The sequence below is a fragment of the Notothenia rossii genome, assembly GCF_949606895.1.
Source record: "Notothenia rossii genome assembly, chromosome: 5".
Taxonomy (NCBI): domain Eukaryota; kingdom Metazoa; phylum Chordata; class Actinopteri; order Perciformes; family Nototheniidae; genus Notothenia; species Notothenia rossii.
The window spans coordinates 14,075,653-14,093,406 of record NC_136903.1 but is presented as its reverse complement, the minus strand read 5'-3'; the positions used below and the strand labels follow the sequence as shown (position 1 = coordinate 14,093,406).

General features: G+C 40.7%; 3 protein-coding genes across 4 annotated transcripts; 2 read left to right on the top strand and 1 right to left on the bottom strand.

The window, feature by feature from the left end:
* Positions 1 to 255: 255 nt before the first annotated feature.
* syt18b (synaptotagmin XVIIIb) lies at positions 256 to 4,077 on the top strand (the record flags this gene model as incomplete). Its single annotated transcript, XM_079684597.1, has 5 exons — positions 256 to 400; positions 695 to 1,698; positions 2,128 to 2,284; positions 3,117 to 3,262; positions 3,368 to 4,077. The coding sequence occupies 5 exons, from the start codon at positions 256 to 258 to the stop codon at positions 3,506 to 3,508; spliced, it is 1,593 nt and encodes a 530-aa protein (XP_079540723.1). The 3' UTR covers positions 3,509 to 4,077.
* A 35-nt stretch (positions 4,078 to 4,112) lies between these two features.
* Positions 4,113 to 11,379, bottom strand: LOC307041288 (uncharacterized protein). The gene is made up of 21 exons (XM_079684596.1): positions 10,726 to 11,379; positions 10,575 to 10,639; positions 10,183 to 10,468; positions 9,995 to 10,092; positions 9,775 to 9,910; positions 9,555 to 9,680; positions 9,293 to 9,406; positions 9,024 to 9,122; positions 8,837 to 8,926; positions 8,526 to 8,755; positions 8,164 to 8,425; positions 7,925 to 8,021; positions 7,766 to 7,811; positions 7,584 to 7,653; positions 6,974 to 7,046; positions 6,789 to 6,871; positions 6,606 to 6,704; positions 5,936 to 6,058; positions 5,719 to 5,853; positions 4,753 to 4,813; positions 4,113 to 4,473 (listed from the first exon to the last, which is right to left on the bottom strand). The coding sequence occupies exons 1-21, from the start codon at positions 10,810 to 10,812 to the stop codon at positions 4,286 to 4,288; spliced, it is 2,568 nt and encodes an 855-aa protein (XP_079540722.1). The 5' UTR covers positions 10,813 to 11,379; the 3' UTR covers positions 4,113 to 4,285.
* On the top strand, positions 5,935 to 17,736 carry edc3 (enhancer of mRNA decapping 3 homolog). Of its 2 annotated transcripts, XM_079684096.1 has the most exons (8): positions 5,935 to 6,069; positions 6,966 to 7,053; positions 12,424 to 12,589; positions 13,218 to 13,444; positions 13,559 to 13,897; positions 14,010 to 14,163; positions 14,441 to 14,658; positions 14,986 to 17,736. In XM_079684096.1, the coding sequence occupies exons 3-8, from the start codon at positions 12,426 to 12,428 to the stop codon at positions 15,318 to 15,320; spliced, it is 1,437 nt and encodes a 478-aa protein (XP_079540222.1). In that variant the 5' UTR covers positions 5,935 to 6,069; positions 6,966 to 7,053; positions 12,424 to 12,425; the 3' UTR covers positions 15,321 to 17,736. The 2 variants fall into 2 exon arrangements, with proteins under 2 accessions (XP_079540222.1, XP_079540221.1); XM_079684095.1 differs by lacking the exons at positions 5,935 to 6,069; positions 6,966 to 7,053 and adding an exon at positions 12,032 to 12,185.
* The last annotated feature ends 18 nt before the right edge of the window (positions 17,737 to 17,754 follow it).

Sequence of the window (17,754 nt, the reverse complement as noted above, 5' to 3'; positions counted from 1 at the left end):
TGCAGGTTTTATTACTCAAAACTGAAACTTGTGTTTTAAATAGTGTGATTTTGTTGTGCCTTTGTGTTTCTGGCAAACCCAAATAATGGCATAGATTGCCTGAAACAAAATCATGTGAGGGAGATCTCGAGGACTGAAAGCCAGAATGTGGTTTAATAAGCCCAACAAATGATCCTCTTTACCGGGACTTCTTGGTTTCTACTTGTGGATGTTTTAAAATAGGCTCTGACAAACCTTCAGCACTCTGTTGGCACCATGCCTTACCACGATGAGGAGTATCCGGGTCAGCCTCTGTGGCAGTCGGTTATGCTCTTCTGCTGTAAGGGTATGATCGAGGGCATCATGGTCATACTCTTCTTCTGGCTCCTGGTGCAGGTCCTTTTCACCAAACAACTGGAAGGTATGGCCCTAAAGGATAAGTTCACAGTTTTTATGATTCTAAATTAACATCCGTATGGTCATATTTGTACCAATACAAGTATGCGGTACAACGTTTTTAGGCATGTGAATATTGTTTTAAAACAGGTTTGAAAATAATGAACTACTCTTTTATCAGTTAGTGTGAAATCTTGTTTCTGTGCTTTAAGGCAAATGATGGGGTAAAATAGAATGTCCTATAACATGTAATTCAGGGTGAGTTTCAACAGTTTCTGAACCATCTGATTTAAGTTATTATTCTCTCTTTTGTCTGCAGTTCACCTCCAAATCCTTCTTTTGGTCGGACTGATAGCTTTTTGTCTCAGTTTGTGCCTGGGATGTGTCCTGTGCTGGAGAAGTCATATGAGTGAAGTGAAAGACAAAGATGCTGTGACTTCAGTACCAGCTCCTGCTGAACCTTTGACCTTTGTCCAGAGCCCGCCTCCCTCATTGCCAAGGCAGCAATACGAGGAGCTGGACGGAGACATAGTGGAGTACCCCTCCACTTTCACCAGCCCTGTCCCTTCTGTGTCTGAATTGTCCTCTCTGCCATTCTCTCAACCAGCTAGAGCTGCCTCTGAACAGCGGCACCAGCCAAAGTCTTATTTCTCCCTGCGTCGCCTCAACACAACACCACAAACAGCCCCCCTTTACAAAGCCATTGATCCCAGCCATGCTACCCTGCCTGCATTTCCCAAACTGGGACAGTTGTCCAAAAAATGTAAGACTCTGCAGAGGCGCTGCATGGTGACTGGAGATAAAATATCTTACAATGAACACAGCCGGCTCACTGGCCCCAGTGCTGTCTCTCCTTCAATGCCTGAAGAACGAATCCCACTGGCTCAACTGAGCTATGGCTCCAGTGCCAGCTGCCAACAGCCACTATCACCAAATCCCTGCCTCAATTTCACTATGGCTTTCTCTCCTGATCAACAAACCCTGGCAGTGACTGTGCTCTGCCTCACTGGGACGCCCCACAGGCTGCAGGATGTGTCTGTGCTGGGCAGTCTGCCGCCTCTCTACCCCTGTCCCATACAGGCCTCTGCCCAGAGCAGCCTCAGCTCAGAGACCCACAGCCTGGTGCTGCTTTTGAAGGTGAGCTCTGTGAAGGAGCTTATGAGGTGTGTCCTGAGAATAGCCATATACACACGGGAACCCCCCAGCATGAGAGGCACCACGCTGGCTGAACTGGAGGCTGACTGTGGAGGGAGAGACTGGGGATCAGAGCAACAATTTCACTTCACAAAGGAGCTCGATCTAAACAAGTGGAGGACAAAAAAGGTACTGGTGTGTTGAACTAAAATATGTGAGTAGGTGTTGACTTTATTCTTAAGATATAGAGCAGAATAACCTGTAAGGACAACTGTGTCAAAAACATGTTGCTGGGCCTCTTTCGAGCATGTTTACGATGCATGTTTAAGATTAAAGGTCAAGACCTTTAGGGGCCCATGTGGGTCTCGGGGCCCAAGGCAAAGTGTTGCCTGTTGAGCCCAGATGGTAATCCTGTAGAAAGGTCACAGCTAAATGGTCTGCTGAAACGTGCAACAAGTGGAAGACATGGAGACAAACAAAAATCTGTATTTGTCAGTATATAAAAAGACGATGTTTCCTATGGTGATTTATCTGTATGTTGTACTCTACAAAGCTACTGCACTACACATGCTGCATGTCCTGCGGATCAATGTTTCTCTTTCTGCTCTTTGACGGCAGAGTCTGATATCACACGATGCACCGCCCTGTAAAGTGCTAAGGTGTCCTCCACAGATCTACATTTTGCTTCAGTATCAGACTACGGACCACCGCATCAAAGCCACGGTCCTCAGAGCAGAAAACCTAGAAAACCTCGTCCACTCGCTGGCAGCAGCAGGTAAAGCCGGCGTTTAATGTCACTAGAATTTGACAAAATGTGTATTTCATTCAGTGATCCTGTTAGGACAACCTGCATAGGGATTATGTAACCATGCAGGGCGGAACCAACTTTTGCTTTTTAAGGACTGAGGTAAAGTAATTCCCTATGTTTGCTTGTAATGTTTAGGGGATTACATGATGTCTTACAGGACTCAAATGCAGCAGGAGATCATCCCTTTTTTTTAATGACATTGTAGTTTAATCCCTCACTATTCACAATCCGCAGGAAAATGTTCCAATCTCCTCTGGATCTGACAGATCTAATCTTTGTTTGCATTAGCCTGTCTAGGCATTACTTTTATTGCAGACAAGCACATCCTGTATAAAGAGCCATTAGATGATATCTGTCTCAGTGCCGTTATGTCACATTAATTTTACTAGGATAATCTGCTTGTTTTATATCAGATGTGTTCATGCGACTAGACAAAATGGCATTACAATGGATAAAGATAGGGGGGGGGAAATGTACGTTATGCATACAGTAAGAACAGTAGAAAATGTTGTCAGTTTGATAAACCTACTAGTGTGATGTGCTTTTTCAACATTTCTATCTTTTAGGTTTAGGTTTTACATCTGACTCATCTATAAGAACATGCCTGCTCGGCTGCATTTTAGTGCAAGAAAAGATTTGACACCAAAAACATTGTGGCATGCGAACTCTACTCCACTGCTTCCATTTGCTGCAGTTGGAAAGCCAGTTCTTTCCAGCAAGCATTTGAATATCAGCTGTCATGTTTAATGTTTGTTCTACAGTAGACTTTCTTTCACGCTTACAATCTTTGTTTGCACAGAATACCAGGTGGTGATCAATCTGCATAATAAAGGAGTCATGATCAGCAGCAGAGAAACTACTCTGTGGGATTCTTCTTTCCTGTTTGACCTGCCTCCATTTGAGATCACTCAGCTGCCCCTCCTGCTTGAGTTTGTTATCATGCAGGTAAATATCACACAGTAAAATGCATTTATGCCAATTTATACATGTTTTCTTAACATAACCCTCTGAATCCTACTTTCTATTTCCTCTCTAATGGGACACATGTAGGTCATTCCTGAAGGGAAAGCTGTCGGTCGAGTGCTTATCGGAGCAGAGGCTGCAGGTGCAGGACTCGCTCACTGGAGGGACATGTGCAGCCTGCAGGTGGAGCAGGCACGCTGGCACATTGTACAACCAGAGTGTCTATAGAGTGCTGACACTCAAGAAAAACTTTGGGAGCAGTGGACCTGATGTATTGTAGGAACTCAGTGGGTATCCGAAGTTAAAAATATCATGTCACCCTTGCCATAAAGGACACACAGCTGGTGTTTACATTGTATATCAAATTGTTTGACTACTGAGAGTTCATTTGTGTGTATATATATGTATATGGGCAATCAGCAATAGCCTTAGTAATGGCCTTATTTCAATGGATCAACCTGTTAATACTCAGTTGGGAAGGTACTGTAAGTGCACAAAACAACCTTTGTAGAGTTCAGAATGCATGGTCTTCTAACATGGTCTTTCTAAATGGATCTTTTACATTTTTTGGGGAACTTAATAATATCTTATAACCATTCAGTCACTCGATATGTAAATAAAAGGAAAAACATAAAGCTACTTGAAGTAATCGTTTAAGTCCTGCTTAACATCAGTGCTTGTTACTAAAATCCATGCAATACATTTATTTTTTCATGTGCATATGGAATTTTATTATTACTCTAAGATCCTTTTTTAAAATATCGTGTTGGCTGTTGGACTTTCTGAATGATGTGAAGAACGGTAGTTTGTCATATGAATAAAAGACACATTTTGCTTGCTTGGTGACTTTTATTAACAGTGTCATCTGAGGTAAAAGCATCTATCAAGTATAACCTCAACATCATTGTGTCTTTAAATTGCTGAAGTAAGTTAGTCCTTACATTTATTTTGAGTAAAACATTTAAAGCTATAAGGCACAAAGTTAGCTGGTTCAGCACAAACACCTCATTTGTCTCCTTCCTCCTCTTCGTCTTCATCTGGGCTACAGATATCTACCAGCTCAGCCAGGAATAATCCATCAGGATAGAGCAAAGCGGGCTTGGTCTGCTGCAGGTCGGTCACATCTGAACCGAGAGCAGTCTTGTTTTTTGCAGTAAGAGGGCAGTCCTGGATTGGTTTGCACCTTAGTGTTGCTGAATCAGGGAAAAAAAGACAAGTCACACAAAACATACACATTTTAAAATGTCATATCTTGCAAATACAGAAGATAGAAAATCAAGCAAGAACAGAAGAAGAAAATAAAAATCATTAAGATCAAAGTAAACAAATACAAATTAGAAAAGTAGCTTGTTATTGTATTAATAATGTATGAATCCCATAGATTTCCAAAAAGCTGGAAACTATCAACATTGCACATATCAAAGCAAATGTCTACACTACTGATTATTACATTAATTCATGCACAACTTCACCTGGCAGCAGATTTTCATTTTTTGCCTTCAGTTTGCAGATAACTGCAGTCATAGTTGACATCTGGCAGGGGAAAGAGCAGTTTTTAATCTCTAATTTCATCTTTATTTTTGGTGCAGAGACCTCTTTTGCAGATGTGTCTGTAGAATGCTATTTAAGTAAATTGTTGTTGTTATATGTTTTTCAAACGGAAGCTTAAAAAGTGCAGAAGAGGGCAACTTCTTGTTTATCAAATAAGATCTGCATCTGTTGTAACAAAGTCTAAAGTTTTAAGAAGATAAAATGTGCAGTTTCTTATTTATCAGCAATGCAAATCATTAAGAGCTTTTAAAGACTTTGATAAAGACTTGTTGTATTTTATCTGAATGTTTTTCAGTACAAGACACTGACGTACTGTAACTCTTTCCTATCCTCTTATTATTGAGTCAGATGTGTTCAGCTTCAATCCGATTATTTACCCAGTAGAAAGAGTCATATGTGAGATTATAGCTGAAAGACATTTCACATTTCGTTTAAGTGGTTATGCAGCCAGGCTGACACTCCTCCCTGTGTGCTGTATGTTCGTTGATTAAAGCAGAAACTGGGATGTGTGTGTGTGTGTGTGTGTGTGTGTGTGTGTGTGTGTGTGTGTGTGTGTGTGTGTGTGTGTGTGTGTGTGTGTGTGTGTGTGTGTATGCAATGAATGAATGTGTGGGTAGTTCTGCTCATTTTATTATATCATCTATGCAACGATTAAGCCATCAATGATATTAATTTCCACCGGTTGCAGATGCTAATACATTATATATCAAACATGCTTGCATGGCATGCAGACAGGCAGATGCAGATGGTCTTGTGCTGTGTTGTGGTTGGAGGTTTAATACTGATGTTTTAGTCATTTAGCAGTTGCATACCACCTGTTTAGACTTTTGTTTATGCTTTTCTACTTAAAAAAACGTTACATTTGATGTAATCTAAGTCTGTGCAACCTGTTGGCTTTGGTTGTGCCAGTTTTCCTCAACATGAGCCTCCTCCCCTCCTGGACAGTCACACTCCTCTTCATCCTCCTCAAACACTGGCATTAAACCTGAACCATGCTGCCAGATCCTCCTGTCCACTGAATTCTGAATGGAGAAAAAAATGAAAATATTTAAGTTAAATGTAAAAACTCTAGTTGTATATGTTAGTTTCTGAAAGGTTCCTCACCCTTACACCCTTAGATGTTTGGGTCCAGTCTTCTGGTGAGGAGAGTGCATTTTCACCTGCAGCTAATCTGTTGTCAACAGTTTCCATCTCTTTTCCTTCTCGCTCCTTAAACAGATTCTTTAACTACAACCATGGTAAGATACAGTATATTCATCAAGTGATGCTTTGTCATTTACAAAAGGTAAAAACAAGGCTTACAGCGCTACATGGCTCGAGCTAAATGCTAATGTGATGAATATAACAATGCTAACGTGAGGATGTAGCACCTTTCACCTTTGTTACCCTATTAGTTTAGCATGTTAGCATGCTAACACTTGCTAATTAGCAGTGGTGGAAGAAAGAGGCTACTTTTGTTTAGGCCTACAAGTGAAAGTTATATGAGAAGTCAAACTAATCAATTATTCAGAATTGAAAATTCAAGTATTATTCATATTATATTATTTGATTATAATGAACATTGCAACTGGTGTAGCTACTTTATTCTCTTCTGGTAGCTTGTGTATTTCAGCTAAATACTCTCGGGAAAGTATGTCTAAATAAAATGCTTGACCTATTCATCAAATAGTTGTTGAGATATTTCGGTCTTAAAAATGTATCAGACTAACATAACCAACCCTAGATCCTTGTATTTAAACAAACTGAAATGGTGTTAGCATCAGGCATTGTGTACCTGCTCAGTGACCATCCTCCTCTGCTGGTCTGTCTCTGGATCTAAAGGAGAGACAGTTTTATCCTTCCTGCCTTCAACAGATGGTATCTCATCTTGAACCTGTAGATAAGAAATCTGTCATTCATTATGTTCACTACCACTATAGAAGGCCATCCTTAGAGGTGTTGTTTTTATGAACTTTACCGGATAAAGCTGCCTCAGTGTTTGGAGCCTCTGGTCTGACAATGTTTCTTCTTCCTGCAGCTGCCTCGTTCTCCTCCTGCTCTCTGAAATCATATGATGGAAGAAGATGTTTTACATCTTAGCCAGTGAGGAAAAGCATTGCATGAACCTACCAAATGTGTGTTTCTTTTAAAACAGGCTCTGACCTTCCAGCTGGGACCTCAGTGAGTTACTGGTCCAGATAGTTGCTTGGTTTCCATCATCCTGATCTTCAGAGGACTTTAAAGTGAGTGTTCATGAGAAACAGATGATACAGGAAGAAGAGATGTGCTGGTTATTCCAACCGTTCAAGCGCAGATCTATTGTGCTTTTAATTAATAGCTTGATGTGGCCGCATGTTTAGATTGAGAGAAAGAAAGTGAGACATCTTTAGTTGAACCTGTTGTTTTCAATTTCTCTCAGCCTTTCCAGACTCTTAAAATCTTCTTCATTATCACATTTAGATGATCAACCGGTTACAGAATCACTTCCCAGTCTTTAAGACAACTCAGCATTTGTTATCTTGTTTTAAAGAAAGCTTACTTTTCCTTTTGTTCCCTTACTCTGACAGTTTTTGCTTCTGCCCTAACCTTGCTGCGTTGTATATACACACCTTTATATCAACACACACACACACGCCTATATATCAAGTCAACTGTAAGTATCCTACACACTAAATATTTATCCTACATACATGTTTACATAAAAATACATCACTGTAGCCCCCCACCCCCACCCTAAGTTAAAAAGTTCAGTGAGAGAGGAGCATGTCGTTACCTTGGGGGCTTTGTTTTGGCTGCTGTGAGAGGCTGATGACGGCTTCCATAACAAAGAGGATTCTGATAATCTGATGAACAGATAGTCAGAGTACACGATAAAGACTCAGATAACAGAATTTCATTTTGAGCGTTTGCTGATCATGCATTTTGAAAATGACAATCTCATCAAAATCCACCCACTCTGTCTGTGTCCCTCTGTCCTCAGTCTGTGCCAAGGCATCAGTGCCTGCAAATACAAGGTCACAGCACTTTAACGCCCCCTTGTGTTAACACAATAAAACAACACTTGTTGATAACATTTGCAGGTGCCAAAGACTGCTGAAAGAGAAGTGCATTCACCTCTATCTTCACATCTGTGAAGCTGAGTCCTGCTCCTCTCCAGCTCCAGCTGTTGTTTGCATGCGCCAAGCTCAGCCCTCAGCAGCAAGTCCGATTCCTTCAGATAAAATGCATATTGGTAAAAAGTGACTCTCTTGTCTTTCTGACCCTCTATCTTAAGTCTTTTAATCTCTGTTGAGAGATTTACAGCTTGCATCTAAATGCACTGAAAGCCATTTGTGGGGGATAGCCATACATACATTTCTGGAGTTGTACTTTTTGACTTCCTCTAGCTCCTGTTGTGTAGACTGCAGGGTCAAAGCCAGCCTTTGCCATTTCTGTGCCCAGTGTGAGGCCACAGCCTTCAGTTCCTCGTTGCTCCGGAGTCTCCCTGCGTCTTGTTTCCGGTGCTCTACCTCTTGCAGTTGTAGCTTTTCCTCCCTCTCAAGGACCCCGGCCTCCAAATACATGCATCGATCCTGCAGTTTCTGCTTTTCTAATTCGTAAACCTCCACAGATTCCCTGCATAAATAGTTTGTGGGTTTGAGGACAGAGGGTACCCCTACTTTTTCATAAGTTTATCTCCAGAATTGAAGGATTTGTTACTTGATTAACATCTCACCTGAGCAGGTGGCACTTTTCTTTCATCGCTGTTATCTCTTCATGTCCACTTCCACTCACTCTACTCAGCAGTTCCTCTCTTTCTGTGGTCAGCTGAGCGCAGTCTGCCTCCAGATCTGTGATCCTTTTAGAGATGGTTAACCTCTCCGAGGTTTCTTCCTGTAGCTGAGACTGTGATGTTTTCAGTTTCTGCTTAATCTTTTCAAGCTCCCCTGTCAGCTTTTCATGTACCTGTTGTAAAGACACAACATTTTATAAAGAATTCAGTAAATGTGAAATAAAAAAAAAGGATGTTTAGTTTAAGTTTTCCACCTCTTTTAGCGACTTTAAATCTTCCTTCGTTTGAACAGTTTCCTGATTGCTTTGGGATTGGCAACCCTCTGAACCTTGTTGGGTCCTCTCCTTAACAACACACAACAGAAGAAAACAAATCTTGTTGTAATCCACACACATTATATGTTTATCTTAAATACCTTAGACACAGTTAAACATGTAATACCTGGATCAGGTGATCTTTGTCAAACCCTGTCAGTTTGGCCTTCAGCTCTTTTATATTTTCCTCCAGTTTTAGCATTTGAGTTGACAAGATGGCTTTTTCCTGAGAAGAATTAAAGACACATTTCAAGATGTAATTCTTTCCGATGATTGTGAAACAAAGGGCCCCTTGGCACAGACATGCAAACAACACCACATGTCCTACAGACGTTATAGTTCTCTTTCTGTTAATCATGCATTTCTTTTCGGTTATTTAATCAGCGGCAGACTTACCAGGCATGCTCGGCTGATCTTGTTGTTAGCCTCACTCAGCTCTTCTTGCAATGTAGAGAGATTCTGTCTCCTTTGATTCGTTTCCTCTATTTGATTCAACAGAGTCTGCTGTGTCTAGAAACGTAGAAACAAAATGCACAGAGCCTAAAGATGTGTACATTGAACAAAAACTAAATAGCAGCACAACAAACAACTACAGTGTGATTTTGTGTACAAATATTTTTTATAGTATATTTTAAGATTTCCGATATATCATTTATACCTCTGTAGAAATCTGGAGTTTCTTGAGCGCCTGGTTGAGTTCATCTTCTTTTGTCCTTGTCCTCGCCTCAGCATCTCTGAGTGCATCTCTAAGCTTGCACAGCTCTAAGTCAACATTCTGCGTAACCTGAATTAAAATCCAAGTCAGAGATTGGCAAACAAAACTATGGAAGAATACTTCATTTAGAAAACATATCTGTTTTTATAATACAAAAGCTTGCCTGTCTGTTAAAGTTGTCTTGACTCTTCGGTAATGTTCCGCCAAGCGAGTCAAGGTTTCTCTCCGTTGGCTGATCATGGCTCCTTCTGTCCAAAGTTGATCTCAGATGCAACAACTCTTTCTCCAGCTGTAGCACCCTTATGAGTGCATTTCACATCAGTACTTTTAATCTTATCTAAAGTCTTTTCACTTTTCCTTTCGATGTGTTTTGCTTCACTTACCTTTCTTGAAGCGCTCTGCGTTGGTGACTCTTTTCAAACTGTGATAATTCAGCTGCCTCTTTCTCCTGCTCCAAAGTGGCCAGTGTTTCTGACAGCTGCTGTGAAACACATGAGTGCCAAACAAGATGCTGTGTGCGTATGAAACAAGATTAAACTTTTACCATAGTGTCCATAATGTTTTCGCTTACCTTATGTTTCATGTCAAACAGTTGTGAAGCAGTTATGTTGTGGCTCAGCGGTGAATTTCTCATCCTCAGCCGGTCCAGTTGAGTGTCTAAACGCTTGTGAGCATCCTGCAGCCAATGGGCTCCTTCTGCTTGTCTAAAGCTACTTTCACCTCGGGCAAACCTTAATCCAGATCCTGGAGATGGAGGAAAGGGCTGTGTCGCACATTCAGGTGCTAGGTGGGACAACGACTGCCACTTCCTCAGACCTGGGTCACTCTGTCCGAAGCCACCAGTGCTCCCAGATGTGCTGGAATACATACAAATATATCAACCTAACCTTATTACTATGCATCACTGACTTTAAAATTGCCAAAAGCATTTCTGACACTTAACTCATTTCAGTATTTCCTCACCTGGAGCTGACATCCGACAGAAACCCAGTCCCAGAGACAGTTGCGGATCCAGACCATGCTGAGCTCTAAGAAAGAAAAAAACATATTTCTTAAAACAACTACTCTCTGATCAACCAACCTGATATACCAGATACAAATATTTGGGTCTTACTTGAGCTGTAAAACGAGATTTGGTGTCCCACATGTCGAGGTCACTGAGAGAAAATGGACTTGAGCTTCTGTACGACGGTCTGAACATTTTGGAGAGTCTTCCTCGATCCAAGTCATGTCTTCTCTTTGTACGGGTGAGGCTGCAGTCTTCCTCTCCCCACGTATGACAGGGTTAGATTTTCGCACAAAGGTGGCAGCTTGAGGTGTGTGGCTATTCTTGGACCATGTGTCTAGATATTTCCATTGCTTGCGTGATGGTCAACAACTAGTTTTAAAACAGGGTTTTTGTGATTCACATAATTATTTTGTCTCATTTTATTTTTGTTTATTCACATATTTTTCTACTTTAAAGGCAATTATGTCTGTATAAAAATGTGATTGACAAAAAATAAACAATACATCTTTTGATCTAATACCTGAAGTGTGCACACAATTGCTTCCTCTTACAGTACCTTGCTGCAGAAACCCCCTCCTCTCCACTGACAATGCTCACTTGCTTTGCTTGTAAAGCATCACACAGCTTTGATTGCGAGCTTTTCAGTGTACAGTCTTTGAACTGAGTATCCATGGTAACTTATGTACACAGGACTCAGTGAGATGGGTGTGTCATGTGCTAACACTTCTGGGATAGTCTCCATATGATCTCACTGCTGCTGAGTGGCTGTTTGTTGACATGAGTCGTTAGGAACATCTCCCCAACACTGATAATAATGCACATAGCTAACCTCTGATTAATGATGTACGACAGTGAATGTGTAATGATTGATGATGGTTGCCTTAAGGGACACATACAAATAATGATTTATAATTATGCTGTTAGAGGGTTTTTTGACTTCAGTTTCAGTAACTAATATAATTATATAAAAATTGCCTATTGAGTTATTTTCTATTCCCCCTTATTGCCGTATCTATATGGTTTATAGTTAAATTACATGTGTTGTTATTAAATACAATATAGTAGAGGATATAATTTTACCGCCAGGGATGATGAATGTCAGATAGTAACATGGCTTTACCAAGTATGTTGACACAGCTCAGTGTGAAATATTGCATGCAACTAATTAAATAGTTGTTTATTTGCATAGTCCAGGCAAATCATTATTCAGCTCTATGCTTCAAAAATATTGCACATCCCAATTAATTATGGTCATTAGCGCTACATGTGACTCAGACTTTCAAACAAAACAAAACAAAACAAAAACACAAGCTTAAAAGGGAAAATCAGCAGCATGTCAGATTGTGCGTAAAAATGTCAGGGTTAAACTCTTATTTCGAAAAACGCCTTATACCGGAAGCAGGATGTTGTCATTCAGCAGCTAGCACCAGCAGCATCTTTTGACCATTCAATGAGCTAAGACCTAACAGTTTTAAAGGAGCTACAATTTTCCTTACAGCACCTAACTTTACACTGTATTCATTGGTTTTCTGGAAAAGAGTGTGTTTCGTATTGATTTCAAAAAGGTACAAAACTTAAACAACACGTGTTTAACCAAATACGGTGTTTGCGTCTTTAAATTAACGCTAGAAAACAGGCCGAAGCTAACGCTAGTCATTTAGCATAACTTCGGTAACCTCATGTAATCCGTGTTTGTGATGTCCTGCATTCAGAAAGTTACTGAATAATTTAAAATCACGTTTGAAGTTAATACAAATATTATCCGACAACTAGCTAAATATTCTGTTCTTTATCCTTGTGCAGTCATGGCAGCCGATTGGTTGGGTAGTTTGGTGTCAATTAACTGTGGTCCAACGCTGGGAGTGTATCAAGGAGAGGTGGTGTCTGTGGACCAGTCCAGCCAAACCATCTCCTTAAGACAACCTTTCCACAATGGAGTCAAGTGCCCTGTTCCCGAGGTCACTTTCAGGTAAAGCTGTACTTTATTTCAATTATTGGCTCTTCTTCCTCGGTTGCATCGAAAATACAACACATTAACAACAAAACAAAAGGAGATACAATACAATACGAGAAAGTAAAGTAAGCACCACAAATATAATCAGCCTTCACATACAGTATCATATGTAGCCTTAAATAATTGCTGTTATTATTTTCTTTATAAAATTGATTGATTCATGATTGATGTAGTCCTTTTATAGCAGTTTATTTGAAGCATTGGTTTTAGGTAAAGATAATGTAAAGTGTCACATGAAGGTATGACTGGTGTGTCATCATTTTGTCTGTCTGGTATGTAGGTTAAACACACATTGGTCTTATGTACTGTACTGTATGTACCAATCAAAATTTGTATAACACGCCGTTGCTCATTGGGTAACAATGTGAACAGCTCTGTTTTGAGTGAACTGGATCTTATGAAGATTGAAAGCATCTTTTGAAGCACTAAACCAGATTGCTAGACACTTATCGAGGTGGAATGAAAATGACATTACTATTATAATTGTAATCTCTTTTATAAAGTTAGTGGTCTTCCAATGACAAAAATGCCTGCCGCTGTTTCTTTCTGTCACTAAATATAAAATGGTCCCTTTTTTCTGCAGCGCCATTGACATAAAGGAGCTCAAGATTTTAGACATCACAATTGGCAATGCTAAAAACAGCTCTTCTGCATCTACAAAAGTAAGCAGTGCTCCAGTCGCAGTCCCAAAGGGCGACCCCAGGTCTGCGGCCAATCTCAACTCTCCTCAGGACTGCTCCAAAAGCCAAGGAGAACGTCACGTGGACATACCTGGCCAGCCAAAAGGATTTCGTCGAAGACACAACTCGTGTAAGTCCCGGAACTTAAACTTTTGAGCTTTCATTTGACGTTAAGAACACACACACCGTTGCAGTCCTATCGTTGATTGTTGCTCTGTTGAGATGATTGTCATTTTCCCATCAGGGTCATCTAGCAGTAAAGGGGCAAACCAAGCAACACCGAAAAAGAATGGTGTGAAGAACGGCCAGATGAAGCCCAGAGACGACGAGTGTTTTGGGGAGGCCACCGACGACGCGGTGGATGCGGATTTTGATTTTGAAGGAAACTTGGCTCTTTTTGACAAAGCAGCAGTTTTCTCAGAAATCGACATTTCGGAGCGCCGTAACGGTGCAAGATCACGTGGGACGCCTCTAGACCAAACGCCCACACGGTACCGCCATGATGAAAACATCCTGGAGGCCAAACCGGTTGTGTACAGACAGATTACTGTGCCGCAGCCTGGGGCCAAAGAGTACTGCACTGGTAAGTTGTTTCTCATTGTAAAGAAATAAAGGTACTGAGGGCAAATATCTAAAGTAGACTGTTATATATATATATTTTTTACCTTTTTAAATATTTCTTTCCATCAATACAGACTCTGGGCTTGTTGTACCCAGTATATCCTATGAACTACATCAGCGTCTGTTGTCAATCGCTGAGCGCCACGGTCTCTCACTGGAGCGAAGACTTGAGATGACCGGAGTGTGTGCGACTCAGATGGCGCTCACGTTGCTGGGAGGACCCAACAGGTGAGCATGTATGGTTTGTTAGCACAGATGAGAACAGCTTTAGTTAAAAAATTATAGCTAGGTCTTACTATTTTTGTTTCGCCTTCTGAGCTAGTATCCTGCAAAAAGAAATCGGCCAAGAATAACATATCAAGCCAGTATAGTGTTCAAGTTCCATAGAAATGAATTGTTAACATTTTATATTTTCAAAGCCAAACATAAGTTTACTGCTATCCAGTGCTTGGAGAGTGCAAACTTCAGGCAATTCAACTTAGTCTCTTTTCCTTGTTTCCTCTAGATTCACTCCAAAGAACTTACACCAGCGTCCTACGGTGGCTCTGATGTGTGGCCCTCATGTTCAGGGAGCCCAGGGCATCAGCTGTGGTCGTCACCTGGCCAATCATGAAGTGGAGGTCGTCATGTTTCTGCCTAATTTTGTCAAGATGCTCGACTGCGTCACCAGCGAGGTCACCCTCTTCAACAAGACCAGTGGCAAACAGGTGTCAAGTATCAAAGGTATGCATTTTTTCCTACTTATGGTTAGATTCTTTCATCTCAGCTAAGCCTAACTGTGGGGAGATTTTTGGCTGTTTGCATATTGAATATATTCATAATGTCAATTTGTGCTCTTATACGACTGTATGGTTAATGATTTCTCGTGCTGTCAAGATGCATATTTTTTTTTTATCATAACTTTATGAAGCAAGGAGGGACAATTAAGTGAGATACAAGATACATTATTCGGGAAAGGAGAGGGAGACCAACTTGGTAGAGATCTGCACTCGGACTACATTTTGCATTCTAAGTGTTCAGATATTCAAATGTTGCTCTTTGATTTTTCAGACCTCCCAGACACGCCGGTGGACTTAATCATAAACTGCCTTGACTGCCACGAGAACACATTCCTGATGGACCAGCCTTGGTACCGGGCGGCTGCAGACTGGGCGAACCAGAACCGAGCACCCGTGCTCAGCTTAGACCCTCCTGGTAGTGGACAGGGTCATGCGGTGGAGGCCAAGTGGTCCCTCTCTCTCTGTCTCCCCTTCTCCCTTGCCGAGGGGGCCGGCAGAGTTTACCTGTGTGACATAGGTATTCCTCGACAGGTGTTCAAGGAAGTGGGAATCAAGTACATTTGTCCCTTTGGCTGCAAATTCGTCATCCCTTTGCACTCTGCGTAATGGGACTAATAGTCAACATGAATCTTTCACCCTCCATGACCATTGGGGTTTTGGCGCCTTTTGTTCCAGAGTTCATCCATTGCGTTACTAACTCATCGACATGAGAAAGGGACCACTGTTTGGTCAATTAGTTCTACGAGGACCAAGTCCATGTGGGTGGGATTGGAAAGAGCTTTATTGAAAAAGTAAATGTGTTGACCATCCGAGGCTTCGGCCATAATGCAGATACTATTGTATTTACATCATTTCACATGATAATTTGTAGACACATCTGAAGTGTCAAAATGATATTACATAACGTTCAGATTGACAATCTCTGATTTAAAAGGGACATATTTCTGGATGTCACTGCAATCTAAACTCATTCTTGAGCCTATCTGGTGAATAAACACCATTCAAACATATATTTTGTTTAAATGTGATGATATTACATTACCACAGAAAACCAACATAGATTGGTGTCACCATTGCTAATGGCCTTACAGCCTGCCATACTCTGCAGAACTTTATTACTCTTACTTCCCATTTAAGCAAATGTGGAAAATTGTCATTAATGCGAGTCGTTTTCTATTTTCTTAACCAGTGTTGAATGGAGCAGCTGATAGAGAATCCAGATATCAGCAGTTGTGTTTGTTAAAGCTAAAGAAGGCCTTCATATGGGCTCTGATAAGATGTCATTTAAAACCTCTTATAGGCAAGGAGATTTGCTTACAGAAATGTGTTACTGAAGTCATGATGTTCCACTAGCTTCTGTGCAATCTCTCCTCTCAGTTAAGCCAATGTGTCATCCACTATAGTAGTTATGAGAAATATCAACCTTAAATTGAATAGGGATGAGCTTTTTAGCATAAAATAAGTACAAGCTGGGAACCTTTGTCATTGTGCCTTGGTTGTCATCCCTATCCGTTCCCTTTGGCTCTCTAGTGTATGTTAAAGGACCACAGCAGAGTGTTTACACGTTTTAGTTCCTTAACTACCAATCATTTATGTAATCTGATCTTTTTTTAAATGCAGAACACAGATTACAGATTTTTAGGAATTCCTCAGAGCCATCATAAAGTCTGTGGTAGTTAAATTGTTTTTTCGTAATGTAGTTGATTTAAAAAAAAGTCTCCATGCATTCTAGACATAGTCTGTTAAGGACTAAAATGTCAAGAATGTCCAAATAGATTTTCACGTTTTATGAAAACAAATGAAAGCCAATGGATGCCTGGTAGACAAAATGGTCTACAGTTGGTTTCGACCTCCAGGCAGGTGAGAATGTCGACAGGTTTTTTCGGTTGACAACAAGCTGTGTTTTCTTAAGTAAAAAGGCTCTTTATATTTCAGATATGAATGCATTTCCAGGTGAATCATCTGTGATGAAAAATGTAACCGTTTGTTTTTTTAATTCCCTCTCCTGGTATTGTGAAGTATGCCTGCTGTGTGTACTCCACCATTAGTGGTATTTACCATGAGAGCTGCTTGTTTTGTGCTGCTTTACGAGGCCTTGACAGAGGGGGTTGTAGGCATTTCTACTGCCAAAAGCTTGTTCTTTTACAAAATCACATTCTTTTAAAATGTGTCCAGAGACAAAGACCGTTGTATTAGGTACTGGACATGGACATTGTATACAACATGTCCCTAAATTGTGTATCATTGCGGTCAGTTTAGTCTATACCTAGCTGCACTAAAGCAGTTACAGAAATGATAAAGGAATTCAACTGGGAAAAGGTTTACAGTGGTTTTGTATCTACAAAATAACATCTCAGGAGGATTACAAATACTTCCATGATATTTTAGTTTTTTCTCTGTGCACATTATCCTGCACAGGGTTCATACACTGATTCTGTGAAAATGAATTCTCATGCACAAAGGGTTTGTCCTTTCTCCAACATTCCTCCGGCCTGATGTGTTATGTCACATCTGTTGAGACAAGTCTGGCTGGGAAGCATCAGCCAGCACTACTGATTGTGAAGAGCTGTTTCCTCTTTGGCCGCCAGGGGGCCATTAAACCACACTTTTGGTGTCTCTTCCTTAATCCTTTGTAATGGCAGCTTAATATACCTTGTCCCCCGAAAATATGGGTATTTCTCTACGAAATGTGAACAGTCATAAACCATGTGGTGATCTGGCTTTGGCAGGAAAGCATTTTGAAAGTGTATTTGTTTAAATGCAGGCTCTGCTTCTTGATATGCATTACATTAGTTTACATGTTTCACATTCTCACATCTTTGCTGGGTTTTTAGGACATGCGATGTTAGTTTGCAGTTCAGGAATAAAATGCGTTTTTTTTACAGCCAGTGGGAGGTTTTGTCTACAGTACAACAGTTTCCTTTTTGGTGCGAAGTTCAGTATCAAGGTTCAAGTGCAAAAGTACTGTGCAGTCCTCTTGTGTCATGTCTGCAGATTGAAATAATAAAAACTTTCAACATTGCTTTATATGTGAGAGTAC